The 26205-nt window shown below is 33.0% G+C and overlaps 1 protein-coding gene across 2 annotated transcripts; it reads left to right on the forward strand.

Annotated features, from left to right (window-relative positions):
• The first annotated feature begins 21229 nt into the window (after window positions 1–21229).
• On the forward strand, window positions 21230–25995 carry LOC129293666 (pentatricopeptide repeat-containing protein At3g29290). 2 transcript variants are annotated; one of them, XM_054931746.1, is made up of 4 exons: window positions 21230–21566; window positions 21898–23672; window positions 23818–24610; window positions 25506–25995. In XM_054931746.1, exons 2-3 carry the CDS (start codon window positions 22074–22076, stop codon window positions 23995–23997), a joined length of 1779 nt encoding a protein of 592 aa, XP_054787721.1. In that variant the 5' UTR covers window positions 21230–21566; window positions 21898–22073; the 3' UTR covers window positions 23998–24610; window positions 25506–25995. The 2 variants fall into 2 exon arrangements, with proteins under 2 accessions (XP_054787721.1, XP_054787722.1); XM_054931747.1 differs by having other exon boundaries at window positions 21230–21524.
• Window positions 25996–26205: the final 210 nt, after the last annotated feature.

Below are 26205 nucleotides of genomic sequence, written 5' to 3' on the forward strand. Positions count from 1 at the left end.
AAATTAGACACCCAAATACATTTTGACTGTTTTATGCCAAAATTTTGCCACTTAAGTGTTTTAATTTGAAACCAATGTCATTAGCCACTTTTTGGGCCTTGACCATATCCAAATGGATAATGCACACCTGATTGATCATTCACATACACAATATAATACACATACACAAATTTGGCCTGTAAACCACCCATTTCACACTTTAGGCCAAAATCATATTTTCATTTATCAATCTCATACATGGTCAAATCACTCTCCATCCACTTTACACATCACATATTCACACACATACACATTCATCCACTAGCCCATCTATTCATTTCACCATTCATACATATACAAAGGCTAGGGATCTCGAAATCATTAAACATACCACAAATATAACTTTTACTACATTATGCACCTGCTCAAGTCCTAAGGCAACTTATACATAGTCTCTATTAATAATCTAACAAGTCATTATACTAAAACCTTACAAAGGCTTAGTAAGAGATCTCTACTCAGCCAATGTCTTTTCCCTTCGACCCACTAGTACAAAAACTTGAAAAATATGAATAATCACTGGTGAGATAAAAATCTCAATGCCCAATATAGCTCATTTAATGTCTATTATCACATTTAACCATGCTAAAGTAATAAAAACCATAATGTAACATATATATGTAGTATATCATAGCTAAATCATTACTTTTGCATATAAACCATGTTTTAAACACTTTTATATCTTAACATGATCATCTATCTACTGAACCTCCAAAGCTCTTCGACACGAAACCATAGGCTCTCCTGGATCAACCACTTATTGACTCAAGCACACTTTTGGTGGTAGAAATACTCGGCCAAAGGTAATCTAACCCACCTATGAATTATGGTTTTCCTTTTCACACACTTGTAATAGAGGCATCATTGACTCTTAACTGCACCCTAATGGGCATTAGAGAGTTGCCAAATTGCCCAAATATCTCATAGTAACAATCTCATAATATACTACACTGAATTACCTATGGTAACAGTATAATGCTGCACCGGATGTCTCATAGTGCTAGCCCAACCATATAGATTTTTTACTCACATATCTCTACACACACACATACCCATATATCTTGGGTGAACTACCACTCCCTACAATCATGCTTTTTCACAATTATCACTACTCATCCACATTTCCACAACATATAATGTCATAACATATAAATATATATCATTTGAAATTAAATAACCTTTCAAATCTCATTTCACAAACCATTATACATGCTAAAACCATTTTAATAACAAATCATGCATAAAAATCAACCAAAACCACAATTATATAATTACTTCTTCATAGTTATAATAGTTACCAAATATAATAAACTATATGATTACTTCTATCCTTCTGTCCGATAGAAAGGTTTACCTATATTCCAACAACCCTATTCAAGCTCCTTTTTCATAACTTGTGCACTATACACTAAAATCTACATAAAATTGGCAACTCAAGTCAATTTCACTTTTGACAAAGTCCCAATTGTCACAATTAAGCACCTAATTGTTATCATTTTCACAATTCACACTCAATTATGCTATTACTACTGATTACCCCTCATTACCAACTTTAACCTTTTCTAGCAAATTTTCTCTCACTACTCTCTCTAGATTGGGGTAAATCTTGCCTATAGCTTCAAAGCTTTATTGTTCCAACTCCAACCAGTCATAAAGTACTAGTTTAGTTTCAAAGCACCTTTCTATTACTATAGGGTAAGAAATTAACTCCTTAAAACTCTCGAATTCAATTTCTCACTAGTTAAAACTAAGAGAAAATAAGGTAGAATTAGAGGTTAAGGTAGTACCTGACTTACTCAATGAGTAACAGGTCAGAAACATCATCCTTGCTCTTGGTTATGCTTGCCCTAGCATATCCCCTGCTCTTCTCTACATAAGAACTCTTCTCCCATGTTTCTCCTTTTTATTTCATGAGCTGGACACATCCCTATTAATCAAAGCTCTACACCATACACCAAAGTGCATCTATCCCCAGTCATGGTGTGTGGCACAGTGAGGGAAATCCTCACTATACTCATATGCTCTGCTTTAAAATTCTACTCTTCTACTTATATTTATTCATATAACACCCTAATGGGTCAAAATAACACTTCACTATAAAGAATCATAATCCCACATTAAATCACTAATTCATCCACTAATCAATCATTAACGCAGGAATAGAAATTTAGGATGTTGTAGTTGGAACACCAGCTAAATGTATTCTATCCCACTTTCAGACTATGATTTTCCTCTTCACATTCACTTATAATAGAGGTGTCGTTGACTCCTAACCATACCCTTATGGGCACTAGGGAGTTGCTAGACTACCCAGATATCCCATGGTAATAATCCTAATATAATGCTACACCAGATGTCCCATAATGTTAGCCCTATATAGATTGTTGTACCAAATGTCTCGTGGTGCCAACACAACTATATAGACTTATTCACTCACATCTCCACACACACACATCCACATATTCCTAAGGTAAACTCCCACCCCCTATGATCATGTTTTCACATTAATTCACCATTATACCACTTACTTCACAATATATATATATATATATATATTCTTTTCATTTTAAAATATTTTACAACTCTTTAAACATTTCCAAAACATATTTGAATGCTAAAATCATGTACATTATAAAGCATTTACCATAAAATTCCACCAACATCAAATCATCACTTGAATATCTACTTCTATGCAGTTATAATAGTTAATAAGTATAACAAACTATATAATTACCTTAACCCTTTTATTTGTAAAAAAGGTTACCTGTGTTGTACTCCCTTACTTAAGTTTCTTCTGCCATTCAACTCATTGCATATAAAAATCTACACAATTAAGGGCACCCAAAGTTAATTATACTTTTGAATAGCAATGCCACTTTCAACAAATAAACACATAAATGCTATCAACTCCCCTATTTGAGTTCACTCATACATACCATACCCAAATACCACTCACTACAAGCATTAGCATGCTTATTCCCAATTTCCACCCATTTTGTCTTACTAAAATCAACTAATTTGAGCCTACATCTTTAAAGCTTTATTGTTATAGCTCAAACTAGTTGCAAAGTTTTAATTTAACTTTAAAGAGCTTATTGATTACTATAGGGTAAGAAATCAACCCCTTAAAACTTCTAGAGTTATTTTCTTAATAGTTTAAATTAAAAGAAATTTTTATAGAATTGCAGGCTAAGGTAGTACGAGACTTAACCGATAAGTAACAGGTCAGATATGTCATCCTTGCTCTTCAAAAATCTTGTCCTAGCAGAGCTCTTCCTCTTCTCCACTCCCTCATGTTCTTCTTCTCCTTTCTCTTTGTTTTCCATGAGCTCCCATGTCTTTATCTCTCTAATTTCTGTACCATGCACTACGACGCACCTAGCACTAACCAATGCGTGTGACACAGTGAGGAAACTCCTCACCATACTCACACGCTCTGCTTTGCAACAACATTTTTCCACTCTAATCTATTCATGTAACATCTTAAAGGTCAAAATAACATTCCATCACCCAATAGCCTAATCATACATAAACTCACTAATTTCCCCTATTAACATCAAATTTTAAAAATCCTGAATTCGGGATGTTACATAAATAGGCTAGCTTGTTGGGCATGTAGGCTAGGCCTTATAAAAATAGGCTAAATGACTAAACTAGTTCTTGGCCTATTTATTAAATAGGCTGGGCTTGGCTTGAAGTAGGCCAGGCCGTAGGCCCTTATTTGGGGTTTGGCTTACTACATGCTAGAAATTTTAATTGAGCTTAATAAAGGTTAATAGTGGCAAAATGATCTAATTGACAATTAGATTCAACAATTTGAGGTTAATGGATGATTAATGAGCCTACTAAACCCTGATTGTGGTTTAGAGTAAAGTTATAAGGATGCTTCACCCATTGTACCATCTATCATAGCAAATTTTTAAATTCACAATGTAATACTGACATATAGAGGAGGGAACATATAAACACTAGAGTAGGCATCCTTCCCTGCAAGGGTTTGTGATTTCCATCCCTTGAAGTCCTTAGGAGCTAAAAAACTTTAAGTAACCTCCAATGCTCTCTTCACTACCCTTCGTATACTTTTCTTCTTGGTTATTAGGGGTTGTTGGCATTAAAATATGATATTAGTAGGGTGTTTGCAAAGTTTGGTCTATGATTGGAGTTATTAGAGTGTTGTTTAAGTGTTATACACCTTAGTTTAACCCACTAATAGTGATTTAGTATTTTAAAGAATAGTGATTTAGTATTTTAAAGTTGGCTTTATGACAAACTTTAATATTGTTTTGCTACACAAATGGTGATTTACAGGTTTAATACTAATTACAAGTTAAAAGGGGTTTAAATAAGTCAATGAGATGCAAGTAATAAGGGATAGATAATGATTACCCTAATGGAGGTTTTGGGATTAAATTTTGATTAAGGAAATTAATTATGATAAATCATAATTAAGTCTTTAATAGCATCTAATGCAATTTATTGTAGATTATTACTACTCTTGAGTGCCTGAGCTTATTGGAGGCTCTGTTGGTCACTATAATGCATTCTTTATTTGATAAACTAAGGGCTAAGGTAACTAAGAGTTAAATTCCCATAAATGTATGTTGTTTGCATTATGAATTATATATAATTATTATATGTTAATATGTGGAATTATCATAAACATGTCTTTGTAAGATTAGGTGAATTTAGTGCTTGGATTGATGTATGAGATGAAAGTAAATAATTGGTTAAGTAGTATGTTGTCAAACGTGAACATGTTCACATGGCTAAATGAGCATGACTATGATTATATGATAAGTTGAGTATGATTATGGCTTTTAAAATGTCTTTGAGCATGCATTGGATTGCACGATCATAAATGGGTAGGAGTTCACCTTAAAGAGTGTAGTGAGTTGTGAAATCTACATGATGTGACCTCCACTAAGATTTGCACATGGTGGTTGGAAAAATTAATTAAAATTTCTTAGTAGTGCTATTGTCCTTTGAGAGATAGCATAGGTTGGGCATAATGGTTAGTATCATCAATTTCTTATAGCAGATGATGTGAGTTGGGCAATTATAACACCCCTATAATTTGAGAAGGAGGAATCTATGGTCTAAGAGCGAGTGTGAAAGCTTTTGGCCGGGTAACCCTTTACAATTAGAGAGCAAGTCTAATTCAATCACAAGGGTTAGTCTTTATATGATAATAGCCCATAGATTTAATTAGAAGATATAAGGAAAGTAATAAGACTATATACATGATCATGTGTTACATATGTAATATTGATATACAAGTTTAAGCATATATTGATCATTAATTTTAAATTGTTACTATACATGCTCTTAATTGCCACTCATTCATGTACTTATTACTCCATCAATTTCTTTATATACTATGAACTAACACTTGTTATTTTATTTTTTTATAAGCAAAATCATATATGTTAATGAATATCATTATACTTTTCCTAAATTACTTCTTATAAACTCACACTTTTAATTAACGAGAAATTATTAATGTAGTCTTATTTTGATTAAATAGAAGGGTATTTTATTTTATTTTTTATTTCCAAACATAATTATTATAGTTAATCAAATTTTTAAATAGTGTGATATAATTATTTTTTGGGAAAATAGTGAAGAAGGACCGTCGAAGGAAATTTATATCAATCAGGAATCAGTTATTATCAAAATTTGAATAGAAAAAAGCCCGAATGTATTGATGTTAATTCAAAATGAGTTGTTGTTAAAATCTAAATGCATACTTGTAATAAAAGACTAACTTAAATCAATAAATGTCCATTCGAGTTTCAATAACAAGTAATCCTTGACTGATATAAATTTCTTCTAGCAATCCTTGATTGATAATTTTCCTTATTTTTTTTATATATAGAAACGAAGGGAGTGTTGAGTATTGTTGAATTATCTAATTTTCAATTCTTTGTTAAAACTTTAATAAATTTTTTAAGCTAAAAAACTATTTTTTTTGCATTAAAAAAAAGGAAGAACTGCTTGTCGCTTTGGGAAAATAGCAATCGAGGACCACTAACAAAAATTTATATCAGTCAAGGATCAATTGTTATCAAAATTTGAATGAAAAATAAGCCAGAATGGACTATTATTAACTTAGAATGAGTTATTGTTAAAAACCTAAATAGATACTTGTTGATAAAAAAACTAAGCCAAATTAATAAGTATCCATTTGGGTTTTGACAACAATTAATTCTTGACTGATATAAACTTTAGTCAGTAGTCTTTTATTGCTATTTTTCCTATCTCTTACCTATTGGGTTGGAAGTAAAACAGTAAATGGCAAGTGAGAAAGTTGATGGAGAAAAGGTAGTCATTCTCGATAATCATAGTGTTAGAGGTGAACGAAACTAAGTGCCTAAGTGTAAGGTCCCTACTCATTCTGAACTTTACCATTCATAGTCACATATATAACAATACAATATCAGAGTAATAGCCCTCGATTCATTTTTAAAAAATGAGATCCTGGCTTCTTAAAACATAAGTTCAAATAAGAGGCTAATGAAAGTGCATAAACAATACTATGACTTAATGAAGCACAATATCTTTCCCTTGGAAAAATCCCATGCATCGCGGCTCACACCACCACCCTATATAGCAGGTGGTATAGAGCCACAACTCTGTTCTTCTCTATGGCATGTGGGATAATGTGGCACACAATGTGCCACAGTACATAAGATAGCAAAATTTGTTGTCATATGGCAATTCAAAAGGTGAACTTTCGCTACACACCATTTCTACATCCAAGGTCCGATTAGAGTTATTCAAGCAGCCACATAAAGCTTACAACATATTTTATCTAATGAGATAAGTTTGGACCTGATCCAACAGTCCAATCTAAAATTAAATACTTGGGTACAAAAAGCTACTTTTTCTTTCAAAATTCACACCCTAAATGCTCAATTCTCATTCCTTATCCTATTAGACCATTTCGGGCCTTAAACCAAGTCTGAAAGGACTATATACACCTGAATGACACTTCTAATCACATACATCACATCATTTACTCAACTTGACCTATCAATGCCACATTACAAAATTGCAGACTTATATGAGGCACAAACATACAAGTACACATACACATAGACTCGTCCTACTTTCAACCATCCAACTCTTACATATGAGGTTTTGCCTCACCATATGGTCGGGAATCATAAATATATCTAACTCTTCTAAATGAGGCTCCACCTTACTATTTGTGTCAAATTCTCACATATATATGAGTGGAACAAGTTACACAATATTATATACTTGCTTGGATTGTTGGATAGTGAGGCATAGCAAAAAATTAAAATTTTTAAATCTCTATCTTGATATGGACCAAACGAACTCGTTTAAGTCAAGGTGGATAGAATAATTACCTTTTACTTTTCGCGTTTCATATGTTGTCTTCAAGAAATTGGATCTTAGGAGTTGACAACAGAGACCTACTCCCTTTGCCAGTATCCACATAAATAGTTCTCTAATTTAAACAGCGTGCTAGCACTCTCAACATCTATTCATCTTTGAACGTCAATTTCCTTTTTGTCAAGGTGTTTCGTGTCTCTCAAAGTGTTTTGCCATTAGAACTTTTCTAACTCTCTCTTAATAACCATGCCCCCTCCTATACCATATACATAGATTAGGGTTTTAGTCATTTTTTAATGAGCCAATGAAAATATTAGATTAAATTCATCTCATAAATAAAATCTATTATATCATATCTAATTTAAATTTATCTTATAAATTTAAATTATAAAACTAACATGATATTATCTCATATCATGTTAGTTATTGAATTTAATCTATCACATAAAATTAAATTTAAAACTAGCACAATTAATATAATGTAATGTAATGTAATGTAATGTAATATAATATATATATATATATATATATATATTTTATTATATATATACACACAAATATATATATATTTCAAAAATATATGTAATTATATTTTGAGTTTTATATTTCATATAAATATATATTTATAAATATTTATCAAATAAATATTCAAAATATATATATATATATAATTCATTTACCCTATATTACATTAATTGAATTTAAACATATTCCAGATTCAATAAACTTAGATATTATAGCTCAAGTTAGGTTATTTTTATGTATGACTCTGTAAGCCCATCTAAAGTTAGCAATAGGCTAATTATGCTATTAGCCTACAAGTCACAAGTGGCCTTTAACAAGATATTACAACTACCCAATTCATATAGGGATCAATGATCTAATGCAATATTTCATATAACCATATCACATCCCTTTTATCACGTGAAATTTCGTTCAAGTGTGAGACATAGAATTGTCATTCTCCTTTACCTAACTATTACTTTATTGATCTTTGAGTAGACTAACATAACAATGGAAAAACCATTTTCATTATAGAATGGCCATACATTTTCTTAGTCTTACTTATTGAAGGGCCTAATAATATCTCTCAATGAACATAAGGAACGAATTCCATCTTGACCACTCATATTCCTCTACATGAATATCATTAAATTCAATCATAGCCTTTATAATCACCCAGTTAAAGGTGACTTTTGACTAGGTTAAAGTTCAATGGTCATCTTGAAGGAATCCATGATGATTTTAGGTCAAAGGGCTTAGTGATATGGTTACATACGAGATAAGCTTATGATTTGTACCATGCAGCTTTCTCATAGCTGGTTGGTCCAGCATCTTGTACTCTTTCAAGTGCCTATGACTTTGATTTATATCTCTATAATTAATTAAAGCCATACTAGTCTTGTTTGATCTATTATCCCTTATAGATGACCCACTAAGGACATTTAGCACAATCATTATAGTTTATCCAAGGATATAGTTATTATAGTGAACATGTAACTGATATGATAACAAAAGAAAAATTCATTAAATGACAATGTGTATAGTACAATGATTGGCTCTAGGGCACAATTTCCAACATCCTCCTACTTGCACTAGGTATAATCATTAATTTATCCAACATCTTGACATGAGGCTCATGCTTTGCTTGTATATGAGGCTTTGTAAGAGGATCAACAATATTATCTTCACCTGCTACTTTGCATATTTTTATATCACCTCTATCATTGATCTCTCAGATAAGGTGGAAACGCCTGAGTATATGCTTGGTCTTTTAGTGTGATCTTGGCTCCTTACTCTGTGCAACTACACTGCTATTGTCATAGAACAAGTTTATTGGATCTGAGATGCTAAGCACTATTCCTAGTTCAACAATGAATTTCCTAATCTAAATGGCTTCCTTAGCTGCATTTAATGCTGCTATATACTCAACTTTTATTGCATAATCAACTGTTGTGCTCTGCTTGGAGCTCTTCTAGCTCACTACCCTACCATTTAAGATAAACATATATCGTGATTGTGATTTAAGGTCATCCTAGTTAGTTTGGAAGCTTGTAGCAGTGTAACTAGTTACAACGAGCTTGTCATTCAATCCGCCATATACCAAGAATAAATCTGTAGTCCTTCTTAGGTGCTTTAGGATATTTTTGATAGCAGTCCAATGATCCTATCATGAATTTTCCTAGTATCTATCAATCATACTTAAGGTAAATGAAACATTTAGTAGAGTACACAACATGGCATACATGATAGATCTAATTGCCAAGGTATATGAAACCTTACTCATACGATCTCACTGATTTTATGTACTAAGACATTGGTCTTTATTGAGATGAAACCCCTCTTTGAATCTTGTATAATGAATATATGCAATATCTTGTCTATGTATGTGCTTTGACTTAGGCCTATAAGCCTTTTAGATCTATCTCTATAGATCTTAATTCTAAGGATGCTAGTGGCTTTACCTAAGTCCTTTATAGAGAAAGATTTTCTTAACCAAGACTTGACATTCTACAAGGTAGGAATGTCATTTCCAATGAGTAGGATGTCATCTACATATAGTATTAGAAATATAATTGTGCTGCCATTAACCCTTTTGTAAACACAAGGTTCATCAATGTTTTAAATGAATCTAAACTCCTTGATTACTTCATCAAAACATTGACTCCAACTCTGAGATGCTTGCTTCAATTCATAAATAGATCTTTAAAGTTTGCACATCTTACCAGAGTCCTCTAGATGCACAAAGCCTTCAGGTTGTGTCATGTACGCTTCCTCAAGTAGACATCCATTAAGGAATGCTGTTTTAACATCCATCTGTCATATTTCATAGTCATAACATGCTACAATATCAAGAAGGATTCTGATTGATTTGGCCATTTTGACTAGTGAAAAAGTTTCGTCATAGTCTACACCATGAGTTTGGTTGAATCCTTTTGCAACTAATTGTGCCTTAAAGACATTTATTTTACCATCCATATTAGTTTTCTCCTTAAAAATCCACTTGTACCTAATGATTTTTATACCTTTAGGTGGATCGACTAAGGTCCACACCTTATTATCGTACATGAATTACATTTTAGACTTTATGGCATTTAGCCGTTTCTCAAAATTTGGTCCCATTATAGCTTCTTGGTAGGTGGTTGGGTCATTTTTTTTCAATGAGTAACATATCACGGCATTCATTGATCAAAAGTCCATACTCTAAGGATAATGTTGTGTCCCATTATACCTTTGTGGACCTTGTGCTACTTGAGGAGACTGAATTGCTTCCTATGAGTTTTCTCAATTTTTCATCTGTGATTCTATGCTATTTTATGGTTCTAAAATTTTTTCAAGATGTATCTTGCTCCTATTGGTCCTCTTAAAGATAAATTCTCTTTTTAGAAAGACACCATTTCGAATTACAAACACTTTGTTATCAATAAGATTGTAGACATAGTATCCTTTTGTTTCTTTAGGATACCTCATAAAAACACAATTTGTGGATTTGGGTGCTAAGTTGTCTGAGGCATGTTTCTTAACATAAACCTCACATCCCCAAATCTTGAGATAAGACAAACTAGGTATTCATATGGTGTCTTCTTAATTGCCTTAGATGGAACACGGTTAAATGTCAACGTAACTGTGTCTAGTGCATGGCCCCAAAAGGATAGTAGAAGATCTACTTGACTCATCATGGATCAAACCATATCTAATAGTATTTGATTTTTTCACTCAGAAACACCATTCCATTGTAGTGTTACTGAAGGATTTAATTGTGAAACTATCCTACAACTCCTAAGATGATCAATAAATTCTTGGCTTAAATATTCACCTGCTCAATCAGATCGAAGAGTTTTAATAATTTTGACAAGTTAGTTTTGTACTTTATTTTAAAATATTTTCAACATTTCAAAAGATTCAAACTTGTGTTTCATTAGGTAGATATATCCATATCTACTGTAGTCATTAATAAAAGTAATAAAGTACAGATAACCCTCTCTAGCAATTATACTCATTGGTCCGCATACATCTGTATATATGAGTCCTAGTAAATCATTAGCCCTTTCATTATGCCCAGTAAAAGGTTCTTTCGTCATCTTTCCTAATAAATAAGATTTGCAAGTGTCATAATCAAATGAATTGAGAAGTCCATCTTGATGGAGCTTAGAAATGTGTTTCTCATTTATATGGCCAAGACAATAATGCTATAGGTAGGTTGGATTCAAATCATTCGATTTAATCCTTTTGGTAATTATGTTATAGATGTTTTCATTACTAGGATGTTCTAGATTTAAAAGATAATGACCAAAATGTAAATCACCATTAGCATAAACGATATCATTTTGATAAATAGAATATTTACCACCAATAATAGAAGCAAAACATTCCTTATCCAAATAAAAAAGAGAAACAATAGTGCTATTTAAAGCAAGAATATAATATCAATTGTTCAAAACTAATTAAAGTCTACTGGCCAAAAGTAATTCATAAGTGCCTATGGCTAAAGCAGCAACTCTTGCTCTATTCCTAACTCATAGGTCCACTTTGCCTTTCATCAACTTTCTATTATCTTTGAGACCCTACATATTTGTACAAATGTGAGAACTACATGCAATATCTAATACCCATGTAGAAGAAGCAGAAAAGTGAATATCTATAACATAAATAGTTGAAGGAGTAACCCTGCTATCCTTCTTTTTTAAATCTTTAAGGTAGAGCTTACAATTCCTCTTCTAATGACTAGGTTCATTATAAAAGAAGCAAATTCCTTCCTTTAGAGGCTTTGCCTTCTTGGTTGGAGGCTTGATTTCGGTCTTGTTTGACCCTTTAGTCTCACCATTTGAGCCTTTACCTTTTTCCTTGCCCTTGCTTTTGCTATTCTTTTTCATACCCTTTCCTTTTTGAACCATCAGTTTTAAGCCTCCCATGTAGTTTAGAAATGAATTTCTCTATGTCATTAATGTTATAGCTCATAACAAATTAGTCATAACTTTTTAGGAGTGAGTTCAATATATAGTTCTTTATCTTTAAAACATAAGTGCTAACTAATGCATCTTTAGCCTTCTTGCAGGAGTGTAAGGCCTTTGTGGTCTTCTACCTCTCTTGCCTTGCCTGTTGCTAGAACATTTCTTTAATATATACAATCATCTCATAAGCCTCCATGTGCTTCAAATCTCTTTGAAGTTTTGGAACCATAATAGCTAGCATTAGGTATCCTATATCTATCGAGTCATTGGTATGCTTCACGTAAGCATCCCTTTGAGCTCTTAGAGCATTGGCTACAGGATATATACGTTTCTTTCTTGCTTGAGAATAATTATCAAGTTCTTAAACCAGTCAAGAAAGTTTGTCCCATTGAGTTTGTCCTTCTCAAGGATTGATCACAAGGATAGTGTCATAGTGTTACTAGTTGACATGATTGTACAATAAAATACAAAAAGTTAATTTTATATTTTCCACTAAAATTAACAACTCTCAAAATTGATTAGTAGGCTAAGACCCATATTTCACTTAAATTTAAATTCATTTTGGAAGGACGCTTAAAGTTAAGTTATTTGGGTAGGTAACTCATTTATCAATGACATCACATGTAACTCTTAGATCTTTATGGGATTCAATCATCATATAATCTAGCATGTTCAATCTCATTTAAAGCCTTGAGATCCAAAACTATTTTGATAATCTCAATTAAGTCAAACAATGATGAATTTTTATGAATAGCACCATTACTCATGCTTGTCTCACCAAGATAACCTAAATGTATCCACTTTAGTGGAACCTACATTTGAGTGATCTAGGTTTTGACAAGTATTTATTAATTGACGACATTATGACTTAAAATTTTGATTAGAAGGTTTGATTTATTAATTTTATAATTGTGTAAAGAGAAAGCAATTGTAACTCATATAAAATCATGCATATTATGATTTAATCAAAAACATAATAAAATGTGACATAATATGGCTCACCTAACCTGTGTCCTTCCTAAGCCAATGAGAGGACCTTTCTAAGAAAATGAATTACATCAAGAAACCTCGTTTATACATACAAGGGGATTGAGATGAATAGAGAATGTACATTCAGAGTTTATAGAGAGAGGAAGGACATGCAGGCTATATTTAAAATTTACACCTCTTGTAAAACTAGAGACATACTTGTCACTATACACAAACATGCACAATTTCTAACATGGATTGCATCTAAGCCTACCCACATACCTATTACTAGGCAACCCTCGGTAAGATGCAACATTATATATAAGTAAGTTTTCAACTACAATTCATATACACATTCACATTTTCATATTCATATACACTTATGCATTTTAGTTGGCAACTTAACTATAATAATTTATTATACATTTATTTATACTAATGGTAGTCATACCACTACCAATCAAGGCTACCCTTTCCTTGCTTCCTTTCCTGACCTTCTCGTGCTATCTTCACCTGTGTAGAAAAGTAACGAAGTGAGACATATATCCCAATAACTCAAATATAACCCAACTACTGATTAGTAAGCAAAATCATAAACAAGAGATAAAGCTACATTATTTCAATAAAAGCAGTATAATATGCATATATAAGAATTCATCCATATCCATCCATCATTCTCCTGATCATGCATTCCTAGTTCTACCTAGCAGAGCAATCTCTTACTTGGACAAAGACTTCTAGTCTTCCATAAAACAGGACCTATTGTACTACTGTTTAGACTAGGTATCCTTTTCACATATGGGTAGTCTTCTAGGTTCGTCATCGTAGAGTCAAGCTCTATACTTGAAGCCTTAATGACTTCCTAGCCTTACCCAGAGTAGGACTATGGTTTAGGGCATCACAACCCGCTAGACTTCACTGAATATCTAACATCACCTCTAGATCTTGCATATCTTGGGTATTCTGAGCCCGTGTGTATTATGGATATCTACCACATCCCCTCATAGCTACTATAGAATAAGTGTAGCTCTATGCACATTTCTCTCCTCCTTTAGAGTAAAGTTAGAAAAAGTTAGTAAATAGGTGATTAGAGGCTAGAAAAGAGTAATGAATGTATAAAAGTTGCTAACTAATGTGATGCAATGTATAAAGAGACCAAAACTAAAGAAAACTGATACCACACTGTAAAGTCCCAACTCATTTTAGACTTTACCATTCATAATCACATAGATAACAATATAATATTAAAGTAATAGCCCTTAGTTCATTTTCAAAACACGGGATCCCGATTTCTTAAAACATAAGTTCAAATAAGAGGGCTAATAGAAGTGCAAACAATACTACAACTCAATGAAGCACATCATCTTTCCCTTGAAAAAATGCCATACACTGTGGCTCACACCACAATACGCCACGACATATGATACAAAGCTATAACTCTATTCTTCTCTATGCCATGCACCTTGATATGGCACACAAGTGCCACAGTGCATATGACATCAAAATCAAATGGCAGTTCAAAAGGCAAGCTTCTACTGTGTGCCATTTCTACATCTGATGTTTAATTGGAATGATTCAAGCACCCACACAAAGTTTACAACATATTTTATCTAATGAGATAAGTTTGGATCCGATCCAATAGTCCAATCTAAAATTAGACACCTGAGTGGAAAAAGCTATTTTTTTTTCAAAACTTACACCCTAAGTGCTTAATTCTCATACCTTGTCCTATTAGACCATTTTGAGCCTTCAACTAAGTCTAAAAGGACTATATACACCTGAATGAGACTTCTAATCACATACATCACATTATTTACTCAACTTGACCTCTCAATGCCACATTACGCAATTATATACTTATATGAGGCATAACCAGACAAGCACACATACACATAGACTTGTCCCACTTTCAACCATTTGACTCTTACATATGGGGCTCCACCTCACCATATAGTCGGGAATCACAAATATACTCAACTCTTCTAAATAGAGCTCTGCCTCACTATTTGTGTCAAGTTCTCACATATATATGAGTGAAACAAGTTACACAATATTATATACTTGCTTGGATCGCATATAAGCCTACCCACATACCTATCACTAGGGCACCCTCGACGAGATGCAACATCATATATATATATATATATATATACAAGCAAGTTTTCAACTACAATTCAAATACACATTCACGTGCACTTATATATCTTAGTTGGCAACCCAACTAAAACAACTTATTATACATTCATTTATACTAATGGTAGTCATATCACTACCAATCGAGGCTACCTTTTCCTCACTTTCTTTCCCGGCCTTCTCGTGCTCTCTTCACTTGTGTAGAAAAGTAACAAAGTGAGACATACATTCCAATAATTTAGATATAACCCAAATACTGATTAGTAAGAAAAATCATAAAGAAGAGATAAAGTAGCATTATTTCAGTACAAGCAATATAATATGTATATGTAAGAATTCATCCATATCCATCCATCATGCTTCTACTCATGCATTCCTAGTTCCACCTAGTAGAGCAATCTCTATGCTCAAACCAAGACTTCTAGTCTTTCATAAAATAGGGCCCATCGTACCGCTGTTCAAACCAGGTATCCTTTTCACACATGTATGGTCTCCTAGGTCTGTTATGACAGAGTCAAGCTCTACACTCGAGACCTTAATGACTTCTTAACCTTACACAGAGTAGGACCAGGACCCCCTACCCTAGTCTAGGGTATGATCATGGATCATTATCCTAGGTCCGTCATGGCAAAGTCAAGCTCTGTGCTTGAGAGCTTTAGGATCTCCTATATCCTTCCTGGCAGAGTTAAGCTCTACGCTTAAGACCTTCAGGACTTCTTAAACTTACATAGAGTAGGGCCGCGACCCTTTATCCTATTCTAGAGTATACTCGCGAATACAATGCGTATGTCTATGTATATGTCTCATCTCATACATCTTAAACATTACTCACACATACACATACATATACTTTCACAATCCTGTTACTTTATCAGTTCATAAATCAGAGTGCACATAGTTATATAATATACTTGCAAATAATTTCACAAACAAACAAGTAAAAGGGTTGCTCCAGTTACCTTTTACCCTTACTATACTAAGGGTTACCAATCATATTGAATCCTCGAGAGTGTAGATTCCTATTAGCAATATCACAGATGCTAAATCTACACAATGTAGTACCCCTCAGTCAATTCTTAATACTCAACATAGCCATTGATTTGGCTAAATTAAATCCCGTAACACATAAAATGGTTCAATTAATACCTTTCGAATTCATAAGTCCACTATATATAGTCATTGGCCCTATAGGCTACTCAAATGACCATAACAACTTCCTAACTAATTTATTCACCCAATTTCACCATTTTCAACCTAACTCTTTATGCTTATTGAGCCTAAATTCTCAAAAATTAACCATTTAACTCCAAACTAGTTACAAAATCTTAATTTTGTATTCAAAAGTCCTTTTTAAACTTTTCTTTTAGATTCCAACGCTTTAAAACTTCTTGATTCGATTTCTCAACTAATTAAATTCAATGAAAATGAGGTAGAAATGAAGCTTAGGTCTGTACGATACTTACCCAACAATTTACTAGCTAAAGCAGACTCATAATAGCCGGGTAATGGTTGTCCTAGTAGAGATAGACTCCTCCTCCTCTCAGATGCATTTTCCACCACTTTCTCTTCTTAGATGCAACTTCCGTCATGGTACGTGGCATAGTGAGTTCAATCCCTCACAAATTTGGTATAAGAAGGAGTTAACTCAATCATCATATCAATCTACCAAACTAAAATTAGAGAAAATTTATTTGAAAATCATCATACATTAGATAGTACATATCAAATGAGCCGTTTTCATATACGACATCTAATTAGAGTGATTAAACTATCCACACGAAGCTTATTTCATAAGCTAACTAATGAGACAGGTTTGGACATAATTTAATGGTCCAATCTAAAATTGGATACTCAGGTGCAAAGAGCTACTTTTCTTTGAAAATTCAAGTACCAAAGTGTTCAAATCACATCTTTTGTCTCATTAGGCCATTTTGGGCTTAAAACCAAGTCCAAAAGGACCATTTACACTTGATTAACTAACATTCACAACATATGTACACATGCATCAAGATTTGGCCATCTAATTACCCATTTTACATCATAAAGGGCTATTTTCCACAACTTACATAAAAGCACCTTATTAGTCATTCAATTCACAATTTCACCACAAAATCATCACTACAAGCATACTCAAATATACATACTTTTATACAACATAATCTTAACCCCAAATCCTTTCCTACCATAATTTGGGCTATGAGTCACATATTGCCACATAATAACTACTTATATATTTATACTAAATCTTAGCCCGACAGTGCATAATTCACTACATATGACATACCTTTACAAACATAAGGTTAAGATATGCAAAATCACCACTTGCCACAATGTAAAACATGCATATGATTTTCTATGGCAACTTTCATTTACAAATGCACAATAAAACAAGTTCATTACACAAACTCTTTACCACACAACGGTAGCACCACTACATCGTTCAGAATCTTTCCCTTTGCTCAGCTCACAATCAAAAACTGTAAAAATATAACCATAAGGGTAAAATAATCATCTCATTAAAGAATAACTTGCTACTACTAACTATCACTAATAACTATAAATAAGTATTGCATTTATGTACTCAAATAAGCATATAGTATAATTTCATTTCATAAAACCATTTCCACAACAATTCATCACCACTAATATGATTAACTACCATCTAATCCTTTGTATCACCCTAACTGAAACCATAGGCTCTTACTAAGCCAATATACACTCATTAACCTGAGCACACTTTTTGTGGTAGAATCACCTAGCTAAAGGTATTTTGTCCTACTTTAAGACTACAATTTCCCTCTATCACACACAATGATTGAAATGTCATTACTCTAACACCACATCACACAGATATTAAGGAGTTCTGATCTCCAACACCTTACCCTACATGAGCATTAAAGAAATAATCTCCAATACTGCACTTTAATGGGTACTAAGGCGATAAAATTCTCCAACACCACACACTGTCGGGCACTAAGGAGAATAATGCCATATGAACTTCTCACTACTTCTCTTTATAGGTGAACTCCCACCCTCCTATGATCATGCTCATATACAAACTACTTGTTTGTATACAATTCCACATATATGTATGTATATATATAGTCACATAATCATGTAATTTCATACAATAATATTCATACTCACAAACAATTAAGCCAAATAATCAAATAGAGCAAGTTATTAGGTTACCTTAACTCTTTTGTCACACGAAAGGGTTACTCATAGATTTCTTATATATGTAACATCCCTACTCACTTTCTTTTCTTAAAGAACATTTGTATCACAACAATCTACACAAGATTAGCACTATTTAGTCAATTAATCAAATTAATCACAAGTACTAATTATTATTAAAAAACACATTTAGCTATTCTTTTCCTTACACTTAGTCAATTCAAATTCATTGTAATCTAATCACCTCCTTCTATCACTTCATCAACTCTAATCCACTTCTTTCACAACTCCATTCCTTTTCTCTATTAGTTTAGGGTCAATTTGAGCATATAGGCTCAAAATTTTATAGTTTAGCTTCAAACTAGTTATAAAACTTTAATTTAATTTCTGAGAACCTTTTCATTACCGAATGGTAAGAAACAAATTCCTTAAAATTCCTCAATTCAATTTCACTATAACTTATACTAAGAGAAAGTAGGGTAGAATTGAAGCTAAGGGCAGTATGAAACTTATTTAATAAGCTATTGGTTAGAAAAGTCTCCCAAGCTCTCAAGAATGCTTGCCCTAGCTAACCCCTAATCTTTTCTCCTTTCTTCCTTATATTTCTCTTCCTTTACTCCTCAAAAACCCCAAGCATCCATGTCCATATTAAACATTTTTTTGTGCTGTGCATTGTGGTGCATGGCACAGTGAGAAAACTCTTCACCACACGCATTCGCTTTACTTCAAAATGTGACCTTTTTACCCATATCTATTCATCTAACACTCCAAAGAGTCAAAACACTAAATTATCACCCAAAATTCTAATCACTCACTAATTACTAATTTACCATTAATTAGCAATTGGTTTCAGAATTAAAAAATCAAGATGTTACAAATCTCACTGAAAAAATACAACTATTTCATTAAAATTCAAAGGTCCAAACAAGGTATAATGAACTCACTATTCAATGTTATTGACTGGAGTGCCTTCATCACCTTTCATAAGTTTGCTTATCATTAGATCTTGGAGGTTTGCAATTTCTTCATACGTTTGTGACATTTTGAGAAATTTTTCAATTTTTTATTGATATGAATTTTTGTATTCCAAAAGAAAAGAGAAAAAAAGGAAAAAAGAAGGGGAAAAAAGAGGAAAGGGGGGGGGGAGAGAGAGAAAAGGAGGTAGAAGGCCAAAACTCTTAAAAATTATTATTCAATAATATTTAAAGCTGAATATAAATGAAAAATCTAACTTTATTTATAGAAATTTAAAAATAATAAAATAATAAAAATTTAAATTCAAATCCCAAATTCTGAATCTAAATCCAATATTAAAGATACTGATTTATAAGATAATAATAAAATAAATAATCAAAGCTAATCTAATATATTAATATCCTTATTTAAATATCTCTATTAGATAATTCTAATATTCTAAATTAAACCTAATTATATTTTATCTTATATTACACTAACATATGCACAATAATGACCTAGTTCAAGTGTAAGAAAATAAGTCAACTCAAAACTTTAACTTTAAAAAACAGTTAACTTGTAAAATTAATTATTCTAAATCTAAGATGAATGTGAGAAATCTAATTAGACTATTATTCTTTTGTACTAAAAATGCATTTTGACTAATTTTATGAAAAGTTTAATTTTATGATCAAAATATCCTTAATGCATAGAATCCTACATTTAAGGTAATTTTTCACAATAAATGCAATAAAGATGCAATTTAGATAAATATAAAATAATTTTTAGTCAATAATAATAAAAAAACATGTGAAATAAATGTGACTTATCAAATGACTTGAGAAAATGTAACGCGCTGCTTGAAAGCTTTTGCTTCTCCCTAACAATTTTGCTCTTTTTCTCTGAACTCTAACCCACAATTTTTTTTTTCATGTACGGTGCATGGGGAAAGCTATTTTTTTTTTCTTCGTTTTTGTTTTTAATCATGTTAATTTTTATTTTAAATTTAAATTAAACCTATTTGGCTTTATAATGTTAGATTATGTAAATAAAAAGAAGTCCATGTAAATAAGCATGTAAATTTAACATATTAAATTTTTTCACATTTTTAAAACATTTCTAATATATTATATTTGTATAATAAAAATTATAAATTATCATAAATTAATATTCCTTTTTATCATTACATATTTAAAAGTTTATTTTAAAAGCATGAATCATCATTGATTTAAATAACTTTTAATTTGTTAAATTTTTTAAAAAATATATTTAAATATAAATTTTGTTACGATAATTGACTACTTTTATTAAATAAACTTTTAATAAATTAATTTTTGATAAATTAAAAATCAAACATATATTTAATCTATATATACATTGAGTTAGAGATTATTCATTCTCTATTCGCCATCTTAGCAGTTGGTAATTTTGTTTCACTAACAAAACTTAACAAATTTTGACAATAAAGATTAATGTTTGTAACAGTAGAAATTATAAATTAAAGTAAAAAGATTGTAAAGATCTAAGTAAATGTTTGGTAAAATCATAAAGACAAGGAGATTAATTTTTTCTTTTTAATTCTTTGTTAAATGTTAAAACTTTAGTATATTTCTTAAGCGAGAAATCGTTATTGGTTGTGTGTGTGTGTGTGTGTTTCTGGAAGTCTAGGAAGAACTGCTATTCTCTTAACTATCGGGTTGGAAGTGGAGGAGGAGTAGACGGCGAATAAGAGAGTTGACGGATAAAAGGAAGTCATTCCCGGTGATCGTAGAGGTGTTGGAGGTGAGTGAAATTAAGTGCCTAGGGCTATTTGGCCGAGAACGACCAGGAAACGCTAAGGGTGAGTGAGTTCAGTGCTGCAGTCTCGCCGGCTGCTGAGACTTAGGGAGAAGAGGGAATATGCGCCGGAAGTTCAGCGGTGATCGAGGAGATAGATAACAGGTGGTTTATAGTGCGTTGGAAGGCGAAATTTTCGCCTTCAAGGTTCGGATTCCATTCACCCTGACCTCCCTTTTCATCTCCCCTTTCAATGATGCGATTATAATTGTTCTCTTTGGTTGTTACATTTTTGTGTAGCAAACATTTTCGTTGAATTAGAGGACAACTGCTGTTTGCAAATTTGTATTGTTCTTTGCAAATGATTTCAGTCTACGAAAATGCTAAGAATAATTAAAAGTTCTCTTTATCAAAATACGCGAACACTCTGATGTTCAATGCATGCAAATAAATGTCCGGTACAAATGCCTCTTAAATCTGTTATGCTTCTCCATGGGTAGTTCCGTAAGTTTATCTCCTTTTCCCTTCCTGGACACAGCTTTCGCACCACCAGTGGCAGGAAACATCTCTCCGCCATTTGAAGGAAGATTTCTTCAATAGCTGCTGCGCTGTTCTCTCCCTTTCAGCAACCAAACGTTGCGAGCAGTTAGAAAGGAGGCTGATTCTATTTCTCGTGCTAAATTTTCGTCCAACCAAGTGTGTCTGGTGTCTGATATGTTGAGTACTCAAATTCACTTATACAGGCCTACTTCTTGTCTGCACTGGGGCAGTGGACCATTTTCCCATGGCCTTAAGGGCGGGTCCGTAGCTCAAACGAAGAGACACTGTGCAATGGCAAATAATCGTAGCAGTGTTTCCATATTAGAATCAAAATTGCAGCAACATGATCCACTCTTAATTGGGTCAACAAGTCAAGAAACAAGATTTGATAAAACCCCAACATCGGATGAAGCTGTTCCTGGTTTTGATATTTTTTTGTGTAAGGGTCAAGAAGAAGATGGATATACTCAAGAAGGAGAATTTGATGCATCTTTCATGCATCAGAAGGAATTTCCTCCCTTTGAAGAAGTGGAAAATGAGGAGTCGCAAAAGGATTGTAGAGCCACAGAGAATCCCTTGACAGCTTCAAAGGATAGGGACCTTATTAATGAACCTGAAGTGCATCTTTTAGAGGAAGTGGATCAGACTGTACTGTCTGATCGGATTCTGGTTCTTAGTAGAAATAATAAGATCAAAAGTGCTTTTGAATATTTCAGATCCATGGAATTGGTGGGTCTTTGTCCTACTATACATGCCTGTAATTCTCTTATATCTTCCCTTGTGAGAAATGGACGGTTTGAAGATTGCTTAAAAGCATTTGATTTCACAAGAAGAAAAAAGATAACTACTGGGCATACTTATAGCTTGATGCTTACCGGACATGCAAATGCCCAAGGCTTCCATTCAGCCTTTGAATTCTTCAAAGCATCAGAAAGTGAATATGACATTGAGAAAGATTTTGATGCTGTTGTTTACAACACCATGATTTCAATCTGTGGAAAATTTCATGAATGGATTGAAATTGAGAGAATTTGGAGGAGCATGAAGGTAAGAGGGTGTGCAGGTAGTCAAGTCACATACCACTTGCTGGTTAGCAGTTTTGTACAGTGTGGTCAGGTTGAGCTAGCTTTTGATGCTTACAATGAGATGGTTCAAAATGGATTTGAACCTAGCACCGGTACAATGGATGCTATCATTAGTGCATGTGCTAAGGAGGGAAATTGGGATGCTGCACTTCGTGTTTTTCAGAAGATGAGGATTGAAGGGCTTCATCCAAACTTAGTTGCATGCAATGCATTAATTAACTCACTGGGAAAAGCAGGGGAACTCAAACTAGCATTTCAGGCCTATGATGTCATGATATTGCTGGGCCATAAACCAGATGCATATACATTTAATGCTTTATTGAGCGCTCTTAACAAGGCTAACAGGCATTTTGACGCTCTTCAACTTTTTGAAAAGATTGAAGAAAACAAAATGTGTCAATTGAATGTACATTTGTACAACACTGTTTTAGTGTCTTGCTCTAAGCTTGGGTCATGGGATAGAGCTTTACAGATTTTGTATCAAATGGAAGCTCGACTGTCTGCCTTGACTGTATCATATAATCTTGTTATTAGAGCTTGTGAAAGTGCAAGGAAGCCAAAAATTGCATTGCAGGTGTATGAGCATATGGTTTACCAGAAGTGCAAGCCAGATATATTTACATATCTATCTTTGATTAGATGTTGCATTTGGGGAGATCTCTGGGAAGAATTGGAGGAAATTCTAAATGTGGGTAAAAATATTTATCAACTAAAAACAGTTTGTTGAATAAATATCACTTACCTTCTTTTAACACTATAATCATCTTCTTTCCTCAATCTGACTCAAGTATATTCTTTATTTCTTACCTTTATGTTGTTTGTTCCTTTTGCAGGCGCCCACACCAAATGTATCTCTATATAATGCTGCTGTTCAAGGGATGTGCTTACGGGGCAAGATTAATTTGGCTAATAAGATCTACAGTAAAATGCGTGAAAGTGGTCTTCAACCTGATGGCAAAACAAGGGCATTGATGCTTCAAAACCTGCCTAAGGGTGCTGTATTAAATAGATAATCTCTACTTAATGACAAGTACCTTGTAGATATTGGTGGAAAACTATTCCAAAAAGTTCCTCTTATGAACAGTAACAGAAGTAGTTTTGGCATTTTAAAGACATGCAAATCATACAATCCTCCACATCTCTTAATTAATAGTTCATCAGGACAGAGGCAGTTCAGGATTTTCAGACTGTTATTTATTTATTCTTTTTTTAAAACAAGTAGCTGTTTTTATTGAATTGGACACTTCAACTACTACTTCGTTCAATCAACCCCGGTACAAAGCTATCATCCCCTGTACAAATCCTAAAAAATCCTTCTGTTATCATTGTCGTTTTATAGAGAAGCACAAAAGCCTGGCTACAAGAAGAGCAGGGGCAGTGATGCAATGCGATTCAGAATTATAAAGATGGAGAAGTGACCAAGGACTCTAGGATTAAGGCAATAGGACTTTTTTTTTTTTTTTTTTTTTTAAATTTCAATCTCTCTGAAGGAAAACGTTTTGAATATATATGACAATGGATGAAAGCCAAGAGGACGGAAGGTCTGAGTAACATGATTTTGAAGAGTAAATAGAGGATGAGATGATGGAGAGGTTCAAAAGGAAGCAATCAAGCAATAAACTACAGGTAATGATTCCTTGCTCCTGCTTACCTTCTCTTCACCATTACTAACTTCATCGTATCAAGATTGAACTCTTGAGAAGTGGGGGATTTTGATTTCTAGGTTTCTTTCTCATTCTTTTTAGTAAGCCTATTGGGTGAATTTCAAGGTGAAATCTTTTATTTTTCCGCCCTTTGTGTTTGTGTGAAGTTGTCTGAGAGGTTTGGTTTATCATTTTAGGGTTTTCTATAAAACCTTATATGCTACATGAATGGTCACTTGGTCGAGTCTATTGATGCCACTTACTGCATTTATTGATTATGTAATATTGAATTGTGAAGAAATAAATTAAAGGCAAAAACTGGGTGTTTGGTAGATGCTTGCTCACTTGATGATAGGAGTCTTGATCGAATCTGAGTTGTGGGAGAAAAATTAAAATTGAAGAGTTTTGTTCTCTTTGTATTGAAATTAATTTTTGTTGATTAGTAGAGTCAGTTCGCCTTTTTCTTCTGTTGTCTTTCAGTATCTGTCTTTCCTTGAAGGTATTAACCAGAATTTTTTTCACATCCATCTCTTTTTCTTCCATTTTAATAATGCGTTGATTTATTTCAGGATTACAAAAGCTTTATATGTTAAATTTGGAAGGATTCCTTGTAACATCTGCATCTTTCGGTTCTCTAGCAGATTGTTTTACTTCCTTGGCTTTTAAGCTTGATTTGAGACCATACTTAAGTCATACCCTGTTCAAGATTAATATTTTCTCTGTCTCTTAGTTTCTTTTCTTTCTTTTCTTGTTTTTTTTTCCCCTTTTGCTTTCTTTCTTTTTGGGTGTTCAAGCTTCAATGGCAGCATAGTGTCCTGGAAATCTTTTCTTACGTTATGATGTCCCTTCTTGATTATTATTATTATTTTTATTTGTAGGTGTCACAACAAAAATGGGGTTGCTGCTGTGATTTTCCATGTATAATTTCCCATACATAATTTGTACTTTCTTTGCCAAGGACTACGGTTTTAAACACGGGTATCCATTTTATCGGTATTATCAATATGGTCTTCGTTATATGATTTAGCATTGTGGTGGTCCATTGAGTAGAAACATAAGCATCCCTTCACAACCAATGGTATGTTGCTAAAAAATGAGAAAAGCCTGGAGTCCTTGAAATGATGATCCTAGCCAACAGAGTTAGATGCTGAAAGACAATTAATGAGTTCATAACGATGGAAATTTAGTCAGATCGACCTTTTATTGATTGGCCTTTAATATCTCTATAACTCTTTCATTTGCCATGACAGCATTTTTTGTCAACATTTTGGGATGCCAATTTTGCAGATTGGCCTTTCCGTATCTTTGAAGTCTTGGTATTAGCCTCCGTATTCATGTCAGAAATTTATTGCTATCTCTAGTTGATTATATGCTCTGTTCCTACTCTTTCCTCTTTAGAATAATCATTATTAAAACAAGTTTTGGAGTCATGTTTTTTCAGTTTTTGAAGCCATCTATTAAAGAACAACTTGGAACGATGAATTAAATAAAATGAAAGTACGCTAATGTAGCTAAAAATTAAGGGTCTTCTGGAGAAATCTGCGCTCTGGTAATTTATCCGGTGGCAGCATGTTCCCT

This window comes from Prosopis cineraria, unplaced genomic scaffold, assembly GCF_029017545.1.
Source record: "Prosopis cineraria cultivar Desert tree isolate PC_DT_omini unplaced genomic scaffold, ASM2901754v1 PC14, whole genome shotgun sequence".
Lineage (NCBI taxonomy): Eukaryota > Viridiplantae > Streptophyta > Magnoliopsida > Fabales > Fabaceae > Prosopis > Prosopis cineraria.